The sequence below is a fragment of the Staurois parvus genome, unplaced genomic scaffold, assembly GCF_062004578.1.
Source record: "Staurois parvus isolate SC_StPar_1 unplaced genomic scaffold, SC_StPar_1.0 ptg000640l, whole genome shotgun sequence".
Taxonomy (NCBI): domain Eukaryota; kingdom Metazoa; phylum Chordata; class Amphibia; order Anura; family Ranidae; genus Staurois; species Staurois parvus.
Window position 1 is genome coordinate 714,341 of NW_028318436.1, and position 15,442 is coordinate 729,782.

Genomic DNA, 15,442 nt, shown 5'->3' on the forward strand with positions numbered 1-15,442 from the left:
TGAATGTGAATAGTGCCTGAACACTATCAAGCCAGGGGAGTCCCTCTAATCCACTGCTGAAATGACCTGTGGGAAGAGAGATCTTAAGGTTTGTTTAGGATTATTGGTGACATGAACAGCTCATTCTCCATTTTATTCCCACAGCTCACTCCCAGAAGGGCATCTACATGCAAGTTGGATGAGCGGAGGGGTAGCAGGTATGTCCAGCTGGTTATGACTAGTGCCATCCTGGGAGCAAAACCAAACGTTGTGTCCATACCTATCTCCTACAAGAGAGGCTACATCTTCATCCAGACTGACAAGAGCGTGTACACCCCCAAAGAATTCGGTATCTATCTATCTTGTATCTATCTCTTTCATACTTGTCTTTGTTCCTCTCCATCTCTTGTGTGGATGTCCACCTTTCCTTAATGCGTATCAGCGTTAAACTTTCTTAGAACAAAAGGTATTCACGTGTCTCCTTCTACCACATATGCATGTTTGAGATTAATGGCTCTATAATATTTGCCCATATTTTCACTATATATATCTGCAGTTCTGGATGTGCCGTTGGGCCATCAGGGCATAAAGAAATTATTTGAATGGCTCCATCCATTGAAGAAACGTCCTGGATAAGCTACCAAACATCTTCAAAATTGCAGAACAGCTCTGGTTATATAAATTTAGGAATGGACAGAACCTCAGTCATGTTTTCCTTGCTATCTGTGCCATCCTGTCCCATTAATCTCTCTTCCTATCATTTCTTGTGCTGGTGTCACAGAATCAGTAAGAGAGGGGAGGTCTTCTAAATGGAGAACATAAAAACCTGATGGAGTTTCTAACCCTTCCCAGCTCTATCCAAAACCTAAAGCTTAAACCTGGATTCCAGGAATTCAGCTCCTTTGCAAAAAGTGAAGGCACACCATGAGATAAGTACAAAAAGGTGCATGACATCTCCTGGACCTATCTCTATTATTTATATTTTACAGGTTTATAGTACTTACGGAAGACAGCTATCACTGTATTTCAGGGAGTAAAGCGCTGATCCATCTGAGCTCTGCATCTTCAATATGCCCATCCCTCTGCTCCTCCTACCCAGTCACAGAAGCCTTTATATTATGTGAACACATTCATAAAATACAAAGGCTTCTGTGAATATGCAGCAGAGAGGAGGCTTGGGCATAGATTCTTTGTGTGCTTCTCTCCTCTCAGGTCCTGGAGTGTTGCTGTCTGATAGAGCAATAAACCTGTCAAAGGTAAATAATATAAATAAAGGCAACAGTTCCTCCTTAAAAATAATTTTGCCAGGAGCTGGGTGTTAAAGTATAACTTTTCTTTTTTAAGGTTATCCTTTGATATATCCTCCTCAAACCTATGATGTTCCTCTCAGTCTTTGGCATGTTGTAACATACTGTGCAGTTATTTTTTTCTGTTGGTCCATCTTCTTTCAATAGACTGTGGAGTTTCCTATCCTCTGGTAGTGAAGCCCAGCATGTGAGTGGAATGAGCCTCCCTTTTTTTAAGCATTTAGAGAAATAAATTGAGCTCCTCCTCCAATGTCTCCTGGGCCACACTAACAGGGCAGCCTGGCCTCCCAGGTTTGGGGGTCTCTCTGTGCCACCTCAGTTTGCTATCCAGCCTATGATCACTGTCTGTCCAGGATCAGCATCTGTCTCTCTTTGGGGTATTGTAACACTTCTAGATATAGGGGTCAGCTTGTAGTCTCCGTGTAGCTGTAGTGGTCAATGGCTAGTTTTTGAGTGTTTTATTCATCCTTTCACTTACATGTTTCCCTCAATAGTTATTCATTGCTTTCCTATGATATGTTATCAAATTCCTAACCACACTAGTAAAAAAAAATAGTTCTTAATCCATGTTGGGCAAAATTACAAATTTGCTTGAATGCTGCCCTTTTCCACAGCATACTGTATGACCGCCAGTTCTTCACTCCCCCACTATTCCATCCAGGTGCTGGAACCTCCAGGAATGTAGGGGCCTTGCATGATCAAAGCAAGTTATGATGGCACTGCGTGGTTCTCTTCTTTGGCCATTCACACCTGTTTCTTTAAATTCTCTGCAGTTAACATTAGAGTGTTCACTCTGGACCACATGATGAGACCCACCAAGGAAACCATCACCAGCACAGTGACTGTGAGTAATTCTTTAGCTTCGTGTAATATAACAAAGCCTGTGCTTTGACATTTTGGGGAGCCCTTATACTGTATCTAGGATTTGTTCATTTAAACCTATTTTTAGATTTCACTAGAGATGTATCCATCCAGAACCACTTATCATGCAACCAGCAATAGTTCCTGTCCAACTCCACACATCTCATTAATTCTTCATTGATGGTGCCAACTTCGACAAACATTCAAGAGAAGATGATGCTTAAAGATAGTTAAACAGCATGGATGGAGGAGTCTCCAATGCTGGCTACTGTATCCTAACAGCCACTGCTCCCACGGCTGTCAGAATACCTGAACAGCGACTGTATCTGATTGGCTTCAGTTTATGTTCGGGTGAGAATTTTCCAACCTGCTCTTTTGATTTTAAGATCAAAGTTTGCTGAGCCATGTGGACCATCCACGGCAAGAGATGTGAGCTGTATATGTCTAGCAATACTCTTTTACTCTTTCACTTTTCCATGTAGGACAAAGTGAAAGAGTGTCTTAGTAGTTTGCCTTCTCCCACCACCATTCCTCTTATTTTCACCTTCTCCACACTCCATTGCCCTCTGTCAAAGCTCTCAAGAAATACCCATTGCTTCTGGGAAGTGAGTAATATGTATAATATGTAACAATCTCTTAGCTCTTGTTCACATTTGAGCATAGTGTGTTTTAAGTGAATTTGAGGCTTTTTTATGCCTTTTTTACATGTTGTAACGGCAAATGCTGGGTGCAATAACTAAAAGCCATATACACGCACACAATCAACATGTAGTCATGCAGGTACCTTTTAATCAGCATTGAAACCATTACATATTCTACGCATGTGAAAGACCATCTACCAAATGAACACCTGCCCTGGCAGATCATAGCATTCGCCCGGCACTCCAAGAAATAACAGGATCCAACTGAAATATTCTTGCACTGTCAAAACCTCATTTTTATTATCACACGACCAGGGGTGGACTGACCATTTGGAAACTCGGGCACTGCCCGAGGGCCCGGGGTCAGTAGGGGGCCCAATGAGATGCCCCTGGTACCTTTTTCATAGGCTTTTTTGAGTTTGGGCAAGGACACAGGGGCCCCATGATCCCATATTGCCCGGGGGCCCCATGAGCTGTCAGTCCGCCCCTGCACACGACACACAGGAGGATATATCTTATAGTCATCACAATCTGCATAATAATACACATCAATAATAATGTGAGCTTTACAGCAAGAAATAGACACATCATTTGACAGTGTCAGAGCAGACATTACCAAAGCTATGCTGGAAGCTGGAAGGAACAAATCCCATCGGAACCATACTGCCCAGGGTGTTACAGAGAAGCCGTAGACGTGACCAGTTGATGAGCCCATATAGCCTTGGCAAAAATCCCAGCACCAGAGCATCCTCTGGCAACTAGGAGGAGGGGGGCTTCCCACCAGTCTTGCCTGGACCTTCGACTTTTAAACCATTTTTCTGGAAGCTGTCCAATAGTGGGCGGGTGCCACACCCACCATAGGAGGAGCTAGCAGAAGGGTTCCGCGAGGATAACAGAGTCACGTTCAACCACCATATTCGTTATCTGAAAAGTCACACTTTATCTACCCTAAACTTCTACTCATCTACCCCAAACTTAAGGATTTCTAACTTCTCAAGCAATTAGACATCTTTAAACAGGTTTTTATCTTCTAATGTGACATACTAGATGTCATAAACACGTTCAATTTCCATAATCAAGTTTTTATCTTGCTCTAAGCAGAATGTCTTGTGACTCTGTTCCTTTGGCCAAGAGTAATTACATCAGTCACCTCTCATGCCCCTGGAATTTGGGCAACAATACTTTATTGTAAAAATTACCCAAGAAACAAAGGGTCCAAGGCCAACACATTTCATAGACATTACACACGTTTTTGCATGTTTTTTTTAGAGTAAAGTGCCATTAGGACAGGATTGCCCATTATTTTCCCCACATACTTCTATTATGGGAGTGCCTGAAAATACTGTATGTGTAATAGATTTTTCACTCAGTAGTCAATGAGGTCAAAGATACCCCAATATGCTTCAAAAGTAGCAAAAATGTACCTTTCAGAACTTCAAACATTTTGCTACAGACACCAGCATGCTCAGTTGTGAACAGGAGCAATTTAAATGCATTGGATTTGGTTTGTTGAGCATTTGGAGCTTTGGACTTCAAGCTACAAAACACTGAGATGTGAATGGGAAATCATGTAAGGTAGGTGGTCATATCAGCAGACTTTGGAAGCTCTGACACCTTTAGACATGGAGCCACAGGGTTTTAAGGTGAACTAGCAAGAAAACTTGAATGGCCAATGGGACAAAGTCTATTTAAAGTACATATGACGCTGTTGTCCATTCCTGGTGCTACAGCCTCTACTGCTACCAAGCCCAGGCCTGTAGGCTTCTCTATAGCTGTCATTTAGGGAGGCAGAGGGAGGTCTAGATCAAGGAAGGGAGGCAAAAAAGACAAAAGTATTTTCTTTTTAAGTTCACTTATCCTTTAACCTCCCTGGCGGTATTTCCGAGTGTAGCTCGGGGTAAAGTTTCAGCACCACAAGTGGTGACCCCGAGCAACACTTGGGAATACCTTGCAGTGTTGCTCCAGGATCCCTTCCTCACTTACCTTGTCCTTCGCTCCCACGATGTCCCCCCTGCAGCGCCCCCGGCCATCTCCTCCAGCCGATGCCGGCATCTGTCTTCCAGGTTCCGTTCCCTGCGACGTCGGGATGTACGGGGGACGGAACTGGAGGGAAATTTAAAAATGTCAAAAAGTGACATTCACTAAATACACTAAAATCACATAGTATAACATTACTGTATCAAACCATTTCACATACATTTTGTCCCGAGTGCTTTGTCCTGTGCCCTGCCTGCATTTTTACTGTTCTTTCTGCCTGGAAACTGAGAAAAGTCCATGGCGTCCAAAAAGCGTCCCTTTAGGTCAAAAGTGGTTTTAGACCAGCTAGAGAACAGCGATAATAAATCAGAACCACTTGCAGAATTGAGTGATAATGATTCGTGGGGAAATTTGTCATCAGACACTGAAAATGATTCTGCGACTTTGCCCAGTGATGTGCGAACTTGGCGCTCAATTTCAAATTTCAGTGTTTTTGGTTTGATTATATTATTGAATTAAATGTATTATTATTATATTATTATTTTTTATGATTATTTATTAAATTATAATTTATGATTTTGTGTTTCACATTTTAACATACCCGGGATGTTTACTAGACTCTTGTTTGGACAGATTTCAGTGAGTCATTCCTAAAAATTACAGGCCTACAATAAAAAAAATACATATTTCCATGCAAAAAAAAGTACCGCACAGAAATACTGACATAATCAGACCGCTAGGGAGGTTAATTGAAATTCTGGTGATAGCTTTTAGGCTCAATGCACACTAATTAGAAAAAACCCGCTTCCACTCGGGGGAGTTTAGCGTTTTTTGCCTCTAGAAGCAAATAATGTTATCCTATGTGTTGCATACAGCATTTAGGTGCAGAAAAAAACTGTGGTGTGCAGCTTTGAGAGCGATTTTCCGGCATAACAAAACCCTGAAAGCACCAAAACTCTGCTAGACGCTACACCGGTGCCCAGTGTTTTTTTTTTCTTAAGAAAAAAAGGAACTGCCCAGAAGAAAAAAAAAAACCCAATAAACGCTAATGCTCCAAAACTCTGCAAAACGCCAGCACAAAAATGCTAAATATGAGCATTTTTATCCAGCGTTTTTCTGTCTTTTTTTTTTAAGCTCCTAGTGTGCTTGGAGCCTAATGCTGAATTTCAGGATAAACATAATAAACATAACTAATATCAAAATACAAGAGGCATATGGATTTGTTTCCACTTTTGGTGTGCTTTGTGTATTTTTTTAAAATCTGTGCAGTAATCCCGTGTGAGAATTTCCCTCTATGCAGGAGGTTCCTCTTATAAAGACCGGTTGCTGCTGCTCTCTCGTCTTGTGCAGGGTGACTGGTCTTGTCTCCGCCCCCTCTTGTAGTTTCCTGCAGGCAGCCTGTAGTGGGTGGAGCCTGCTGGGCCCCTCCCACAGCTCTGCTCTCTACACAGGATCAGTGATGATGTCAGTGCTACAATTACAAGGTAATATCTGCTTTTATAAAGCCATTGGGTGCACACAAAATGCATTTCCGTCCTTTATGGCTACTGAGGAATGCATTTAAAGGAAGATTTTTGTGCTGGAAGTTTAGCTAGAAATGAACATTTAAAAGGCTTCACGAGAGAGCCGGCTTCATTTGTGATTTTGCTTTTCACAGAATGCGGAAGGTTTGCAAGTATCAAAGATCCAGAAGATTTCTCAAAACTCAGTTGCGACTGACAAGCTTCAAATTCCGGATATTTCAACGTAAGTTCTATATGTTCTCTGCATTATTCCAGCAATGTTGGTTGTACTGTATGTGAGGTGATCGCACATTCATTAGCATTGGTGGCTTGCAGTTCTAGGATCCCTACAGGGTTTAAATTATCTGCTTGGGGACCACCCCATGTAAATTTATTGTGGCAGAGCAGCCGCTGTGCGCTGGATCACGTGGATACGTGATCATCACTTCCGAGTAGGGCATGCGCACATGTGCGCCACCCCGGCTGTGCTGTGATTTGTTACAGCACAAGCTGATCAGCCAATGATTGATCACCGGGATCCGCTGATCAGCTCCGTGATTCATCGAAGAGAGCTCTGTACACTGACAGGCGACCTTGCTGTTTTTTTATTCCCTGGAAAGCAGGGAAAAAAACAACAAGATCGCTTAGTAAAGGGAGCATATATCACACACATTACACATCATTAGGCACACAGTTAACCCTTTGATCGCCTAGATGTTATCCCTTTCCCAGTCAGTTTCATTAGTATATTGAGAATGTATAGTAATAGCACTGATGACTGTATTAGTGTTACTGGAGATGCCAGTGGCAGTCAGTCAGTTCCTGCCTAGTGTCAGTTAGTGTCAGATTGCCCTCCGCGCTATCACAGTCCCACTAAAAGTTGCTGATTGCCATCATTACTTCTATAAAAAGCAAAGAATTCCAGTATATATGCCATAGTTTGATTTGCGTGAAAGTTATATCATCTACATTCAACATGCACTTATTGGGATTTTGTTTTTTTACCAAAGACATGTAGCAGAATACATTTTGGCCTAAATTTATGAAAAGTTTTTTGTTACAAAATGTTTTATAGCAGTATGTAGAAAACATTGGTTTTTTTCAATTTTTTTTTATTTATATTGCAGAAAATAAAAAAACCCAATGCTGACCACCAAAAGAAAACTCTATTTATGTATAAAAAATGATATAAATTTTGTTTGCATGCAGCACACAATCGCCAGTTAAAGTAGCGCAGTGCCAAATAGCAAAAAAATGGCCTGGTCATGAAGGGGGTAAAATCTTCCAGGGGGCAAGCGGGTATACCAATCAAACTGATATTTTATTTTTTGCTGTAAAATGGTTGTAAATCCTTACTTATACCCAGTGAAGTGACTGGCCTCAGGTGATACAAATCCTCCAACATGAGAAGTTGTACCTGTTTATCTGTAGTCTTCTCTTCTCTACATCTATTCAATTTGCAGAATTTATACAGCTTGTCTAAGCTTTCAGAAAGCAGGGAGTGGGGAGCTGATGTTTCACTTAATGAGGAGAGCTCTGAGAGCTAATTTGAAGGAAGGGACCCCCCCCCCCCCATTTGCACAGTACATAGAAACAGAGTTGAGGCTGTCAATCACAGGATGTGTGGTAGAGCTCCCTCCTTGTCACCTTTTTTCTCTTGGTGTCAGGAAAATATAAGAAGGTGTAACAGGAACCTATTTGTGAACACAGCCAAAAACTGCCCAGGCACCAGCATTTACATGATTGTATCATCTCTGAGCTGGCACGTCATGAGACAGTGCTGCCCTTCTGGAGAGAAAAGTAGTTGAAGGAATTGTTGGGGGGAGTTCAGTGGTCTCCGTGAGAAGTAATAATACCTGGAAGTGTGACATTTCCATATTACTTAGCATGCATGTACTTACCATGAAATATATATCTGATGCCAGGTCCCACTTTAAATCCCAACTGAAACCTCACACCTTTTTGCATGTCCTGCCATCCACTCCAGTGCTCTATGCTGGGGCTTCCACTCCAGTGCTCTATGCTGGGGCTTCCACTCCAGTGCTCTATGCTGGGGCTTCCACTCCAGTGCTCTATGCTGGGGCTTCCACTTCAATGCTCTATGCTGGGACTTCCACTCCAATGCTCTATGCTGGGGCTTCCACTCCAATGCTCTATGCTGGGGCTTCCACTCCAGTGCTCTATACTGGGGCTTCCACTCCAATGCTCTATCCTGGGTCTTCCACTCCAATGCTCTATGCTGGGTCTTCCACTCCAATGCTCTATGCTGGGGCTTCCACTCCAGTGCTCTATGCTGGGGCTTCCACTCCAGTGCTCTATGCTGGGGCTTCCACTCCAGTGCTCTATGCTGGGGCTTCCACTCCAGTGCTCTATGCTGGGGCTTCCACTCCAGTGCTCTATGCTGGGGCTTCCACTCCAGTGCTCTATACTGGGGTTTCCACTCCAATGCTCTATACTGGGGCTTCCACTCCAGTGCACTATACTGGGGCTTCCACTCCAATGCTCTATCCTGGGGCTTCCACTCCAATGCTCTATCCTGGGGCTTCCACTCCAGTGCTCTATCCTGGGGCTTCCACTCCAGTGCTCTATACTGGGGTTTCCACTCCAATGCTCTATACTGGGGCTTCCACTCCAGTGCTCTATGCTGGGGCTTCCACTCCAGTGCTCTATGCTGGGGCTTCCACTCCAGTGCTCTATGCTGGGGCTTCCACTCCAATGCTCTTTGCTGGGGCTTCCACTCCAATGCTCTATGCTGGGGCTTCCACTCCATTGCTCTATGCTGGGGCTTCCACTCCAGGGGAGCATAATAGATTGGACTCCGATCAATTATGCTCAATCCGCAGATCCGAACCATCCTGCGGGGATCGTCGGCATGCAATCTATACGGGCTGACACCAGACCCGCTCCAAGAAAAGGTAAGTTGTAAAAATAGCCGACGATCCCCACAGGATGGATAGGATCTGCGGATTGAGCATAATGGAACGGAGTCCGATCCATTATGTTCAATCTGCAAATTCGATCCATTCTGCGGGGATCGTTGGAGCAGGTGTCACCAAGTGTTACCGCACCGGGTGACACCAACCCTAGGGACACCTCTGCTGGGAAGATCAATGTACTGCTGCTTTTCCTCCTCTCTGAGCTCCTCATGCAGCTGAGTGTAAAGGGTATGTGATCACCAAAAAAGGAAAAATGTATTTATAATGTTTTTTATATCCATACACAAATGTTTTGCCTTTCATTTCTATTTTAAACTGAATGGGTTGTTTTACAAGGTGAGAGTTCACATATACTCAAAGAGGTTACCATAGAGGGTGAGGAGGTGATACAACGCCTCCTCACCACCTGTCCATTGCTCTCTGAAGCATGATCCAAATGTAGATCGCACTTCAGACAGCAAAGCAAATCTAAACAAGGCCTTACATTTTTTTTGGAGTAAAACTAGTGTAAGTAGCTGAATGCACTTGATATAACTACTTTATACAGCACTCGGACTGGGAAAGGGAGGGGCAGGACTGGAAGCCAATCATGTATGTTGTGTGCAAATGTGCTGATAAGGGAACATGCTGATAGGAGGAGAGAGCAGAGTGAGCAGAAAGATTACCACATCAGTGTCCAGTTGCTCATCACAGGCTAAGGGAAGTGAAGGGGGGTATAGCACACCTGTATGCCAGCTACAGTCTATAATTATAGCTTAAAGAATAGCTATGCTGTATGGCAGAGCTGCATGAATCTCAAGACTGAATGGACAGAAATACAAATCCTTTGGCAGGTAAAACCGCTCCCTTATATGTATGATAATAGTGTATTGAGCTGTATGCCTGGAGTTCAACTTTAAAGTGATTGTAAACTCTTCCATATTCCCAGTGAAGTGACTGTCCTCAGGTGATACGCAGAGATGAGATAGATCCTAATACATAAGTTTTACCCATTTATCTGCAGTCCTTTCTCCTCTACAACTTTTAAAAAACATATATCAAAGGCTATTTCCCATCTCTGCACAGCATGGAGCGCAAAGCTGAGTGTAATCTGAGACTTGAGTGGAGGGAAAGGATATACACACCCCCTCTACACAGCCTCATAGGGAAACATGCTCAATTGAAGCTGTGTGCTGGAGGAAGGCGGGGCATCTCCTGGGATTCTGTGGTGTCTGATATCTTGTCAGCAGTGACTAATGCAGATAGCAGGGGGAAGAGAGAGGAGACAGAACTCACACAATGTGCTTTAGATAGAGGCAAGTACACACTATAAAAGGATATGCTTTGTTCATTTTCATTTCGGAGATTTCTAACCACTTTAACCACTTGGTAACCATGCTATAGCCACATGACTGCTTTATCACGGTTACCCAGTTCTGGGAGGGCGTCATATGCACCCAGCAAGCTCCGTAATCGCTGTGTTCTACGGACACAGCTGATCACGTGATGAGGTAAAAGGCCAATCACAGCGGCCTTTTACCACATGATCAGCTGTGCCCAATGACACAGCAGATCACAGAGTAAATACAGTTGCCGGTTATTGGCAGCACTTTCCTCACACTGTCACAGCATGAGGAAAGTACTGGCGATAACTGGCAGCTGTCACAGAGACGATCGGCACTGATGATCAGTGCCCTGATGGTCAATGCTCTGCAGTGCCACCCAGCAGTGCCACCCGTCAGTGCCCCCCAGCAGTGCCACCCATCATTGCCCCCCAGTGCCACCCACCAGTGCCCAGCACTGCCACCCATCAGTGCCCCCCAGTGCCACCCACCAGTGCCCAGCAGTGCCATCCATCAGTGCCCAGCAGTGCCACCCATCAGTGCCCCCCAGCACTGCCAACCATCAGTACCACCCATCAGTGCCGCCCAGCAGTGCCACCCATCAGTGACGCCTATCAGTGCCCATCAGTGCTGCCTATTAGTACTCATCAGTGCCGCCTATCAGTGACCATCATTGCTGCATATCAGTGCTGCATTATCAGTGCCTCCTCATCAATGCCCACCAGTGCCGCCTCATCAGTGCCACCTCATCAGTGCAGCCTATCAGTGCCAATCAGTGCTGCCTATCCGTGCGACCTCATCAGTGCCCATCAGTGTTGCTTATCAGTGCCCATCAGTGCAGCCCAGGAGCGGACTGACAATTAATGGGGCCCCCGGGCAATAGGGGATCATGGGGCCCCTGTGTCCTTGCCCAAACTCAAAAAAGCCTATGAAAAAGGTACCAGGGGGCATCTCATGGGGCCCCCTACTGACCCCGGGCCCTCGGGCAGTGCCCGAGTTTCCAAATAGTCCGTCCACCCCTTGTGCAGCCTCATCAACGTATATTAGATACAAAGAAAAACTTTTATTTTTAAATTGTTTGCTCTTTTTTTGTTTATAGTGCAAAAAATAAAACACTCAGTGGCAATTAAATACAACCAAAAGAAAGCTCTATTTGTGTGGATTTTTTTTCATTTCATATGGGTTCAATGTTGCATGACCGCGCAATTGTCACTCAAAGTGAAACAGCACAGAAAGCTGAAAATTGGCTTAGGCACAAAGTGCCTGTAGGCAAGTGGTTAAATCAGAGCAGTAAGCAAAGTGCAGACATGTATATTGACCAATCAGCAGTCAGCTTTCAATGATTTCACTTTGGGAAGCTGAAAGTTATTGGTTGCTACAGATAGTGCACATTACCTTGAAGATACTTACAGAGTTCATATTTAATGGACCAAGAAAGCAATGTGCGTGTTCAGAGCACCCAGTTGCAGGGGCGGACTGACCATTTGTCACTGACTGAGGGCCCGGGGTCAGTAGGGGGCCCCATGAGATGCCCCTGGTACCTTTTTCATAGGCTTTTTTGAGTTTGGGCAAGGATACAGGGGCCCCATGATTCCCTATTGCCCGGGGGCCCCATGAGTTGTCAGTCTGCCCCTTGCCCAGTTGTGACCGGGTGGTGATATGCTCAGTTCACTCTGATAATACCACTGCAAGTGCAACTCCTAGAAGTGCCCAGATCTCCCAGCCTGACATTCAGCCTACATTCTAACATTGCAGCACCCTCTAGGGCATGCTGCTGCTAAACACAAGTAGATAATTTAGCCGGGGTTCACAGATATGCGGTCCAGTATATTGCATGTGATTCGCACAGAATCCGCACCGCATTTTTTTTTTAGCAAAGACATGTAGTAGAATACATTTTGGCCTAAGTTTATAAAAAAATTTGATTTTCAGATTTTTTTTCAAAATTGTCAGTCTTTTTTCGTTTATAGTGCAAAAAATAAAAAACGCAGAGATGATAAAATACCGAAAGAAAGCTCTATTTCTGGGGAAAAAAAGGACATGAATTTCATTTGGGTGCAATGTTGCATGACCGCGCAATTGTCAGTTAAAATAACGCAGCGCTGTATTGCAAAAAATGGCCTGGTCAGGAAGGGGGGTAAATCCTCTGGAGGGCAAGTGGTGAAGTCAATCTCAGGGAGAAGTGAATGGTGTACCAGTCAAGGTTTTACATAAATGAATAAAAGCTGATCGTTGTAATGGATTAATGGATTGTCTGAACCCTCTAACTGCCATTTTTGCTGGACAGCTTGGTTTGTTAATTTCCCTGGCGGTATTCCCGAGTGTAGCTCAGGGTAAAGTTTCAGTACCACAAGCGGTAACCCCGAGCTACACTCGGGAATACCCTGCAGCCAGGGGCGGACTGACCATTTGATCACTCGGGCACTGCCCAAGGGCCCGGGGTCAGTAGGGGGCCCCATGGAATGCCCCTGGTACCTTTTTTATAGGCTTTTTTGGGTGTGCTTTGAGTGTGGGCAAGGACACAGGGGCCCCATGATCACCTATTTCCCAGGGGCCCCATGAATTGTCAGTCCCCCCAAGCTTGCAGCGTTGCTCTGGGATCCCTCGATCCCTTACCTTGTCCTTCACTCCTGCGATGTCCCCCCTGCAGCGTCCCAGGCCATCTCCTCCGGCCGATGCCAGCATCCGTCTTCCGGGTTCTGTTCCCTGCGACGTCGGGACGTACGGGGGACGGAACGGCCGGAAATTAAAAAATATTAAAAAGTGACATTCACTAAATACACTAAAATCACATAGTAAAACATTACTGTAGCAAACTATTTCACATACATTTTGTCCCGAGTGCTTTGTCCGGCGCCCTGCCTGCATTTTTACTGTTCTTTCTGCTGGAAACTGAGAAACGTCCATGGCGTCCAAAAAGCGTCCCTTTAGGTCAAAAGCGGTTTTAGACCAGCTAGAGAACAGCGAGAATAAATTAGAACCACTTGCAGAATTGAGTGATAAAGATTCGTGGGGAAATTCGTCATCAGACACTGAAAACAATTCTGCGACTTTGCTCAGTGATGTGTGAACTTGGTGCTATATTTCAAATTTCAGTGTTTTTGGTTTGATTATATTATTGAATTAAATGTATTATTATATTATTATTTGTTATGATTATTTATTAAATTATAATTTATGATTTCGTGTTTCAAATTTTAACATACCCTGGATGTTTACTAGACTCTTGTTCGGACAGATTTCAGTAAGTTATTCCTAAATATTACAGGCCTACAATAAAAAAAAGACATATTTCCATGCAAAAAAAATGTACCGCTTTGAGCACAGAAATATTGACATAATCATACTGGCAGAATCGCCAGTTGAAAATAAAGGGGAAAAAAAGCCTAAAAAGAAAACTAATGCAGCCATCACATCTAAGGATTGGTAAGCTGCAATATAATAATTTTTGGTTTTAATACCGCTTTACCTTTATGTTTTTCTTTCAGGACTGGAGTGTGGAAAATATCGGCGTATTTTACCGCGGCTCCAGAATCAAACTTCACCACAGAATTTGAAGTGAAAAATTATGGTAAGTCAGACAGATAACATACATTGTGGACACCAAAAAAATATTATCAGGCACAAACACAAACTATAAAGCAAAACTAACGACAATGTATCAGAATTGCATAAAGTATATGATTAGCAGCTGATTTTCATTTTAATTATGACTAATGTACCTGCTAAGTCCTCATGCACACGGGGTGTGTTGATAACGCTGGTAACGTTAGCTGTGTAATGTCAACCTTTTTAGCATTTTTGCATTAGCGTTCAGCGGCATTTTGCCGCAATTAGTGGCCTTTTTCAGTGTTTTTTTAGTGGGTTTTTTTTAGCAAAAAATGTCCTGCTGCATATTTGGCGCATGTTTAAAAATGCACCTCTTCATTTAAATGAATAGAAAACACATCAGACACACCAGCGGTGCATTTTTGGTGCTTTTTCTTTTAGGCATATGTATTTTTACTGCATTTAACAGAGCAGTGTGACAGGGTCTGTCTGTCTGTCTGTCTGTCTGTCGATTTTTTTTTTTTTTTTAGTAATATTATTATTTTTATTTTGCCTTTAGTACCACTTTAACCTTTCTTCTTGCTTTTTTTTAAAATTTATTTCTGTCTGATTTCTATTTCTTGTTGTCAGTTCTCCCGAATTTTGAGGTGAAGATCATACCGGAAGTCCCATATTTCCAGATAAATAAAGCACATCTTAGAATCAAAGTGGAAGCCAGGTAATCTATGTGGCCGATAGGTGTGTTGAAGAAAACTGGTAATGAAAGTAATACAACTTCATTAAAGAAAAATAAATAGTTGCATAGTGCCTGTAGATATTCTTGAAGTTATAGTCAACAGTTCAAATGGTGGTTCTTGTTTGCATGTTTACAGGCGCCTGTGCTAATGGCAGCCTTTTTCAACCTTTTTACTGCAGAGGGTCCCTTGAAATAATTTTCAGATCTCTGGGAACCCCTGGTAAATCCAGAGGTCATTGGGAAAATTCCTCTTACGTTGGTGGTGGTACATCTGGAGAATGTCGCCCTTAGCGTGGTGGCCAGAATGACACCCTTGCAGTCATGCTGCTGACTCTGACAAGTGGCATTGGACCTGGAACTATGCAGGCACCATCAGATGGGAGGACAGTTAGCCACAGCTCAAGGAACCCCCAGCCAACCCTAAAGAAACCATAGGGTTCCCAGGTTGAGAATGGCTGGTCTATAGAATGCTATTGGAATCCGCAGACATTCCATAGGCACATGTGTATTCCATGGCATGGCACATATTGCCATACATGAAAATAAAATACCTGGCTGTTCCCTGAATGACCATGATATGTTCATTGTCAACATAAAGCAACCTTACCAGACTTAAAAAAAAAAAATATTCT

General features: G+C 43.5%; 1 protein-coding gene across 1 annotated transcript in view; it reads left to right on the plus strand.

Moving 5' to 3' along the window:
* LOC149449032 (complement C4-B-like) overlaps nucleotides 1-15,442 on the plus strand; it is a 121,575-nt gene that overhangs the window by 7,398 nt on the left and 98,735 nt on the right. The window contains exons 3-7 of the mRNA XM_089693924.1: nucleotides 145-328; nucleotides 2,060-2,130; nucleotides 6,423-6,511; nucleotides 14,014-14,096; nucleotides 14,705-14,792. Of these exons, the coding sequence (XP_089550050.1) occupies nucleotides 145-328; nucleotides 2,060-2,130; nucleotides 6,423-6,511; nucleotides 14,014-14,096; nucleotides 14,705-14,792 (515 nt within the window). The remainder of the gene's footprint in view (nucleotides 1-144; nucleotides 329-2,059; nucleotides 2,131-6,422; nucleotides 6,512-14,013; nucleotides 14,097-14,704; nucleotides 14,793-15,442) is intronic.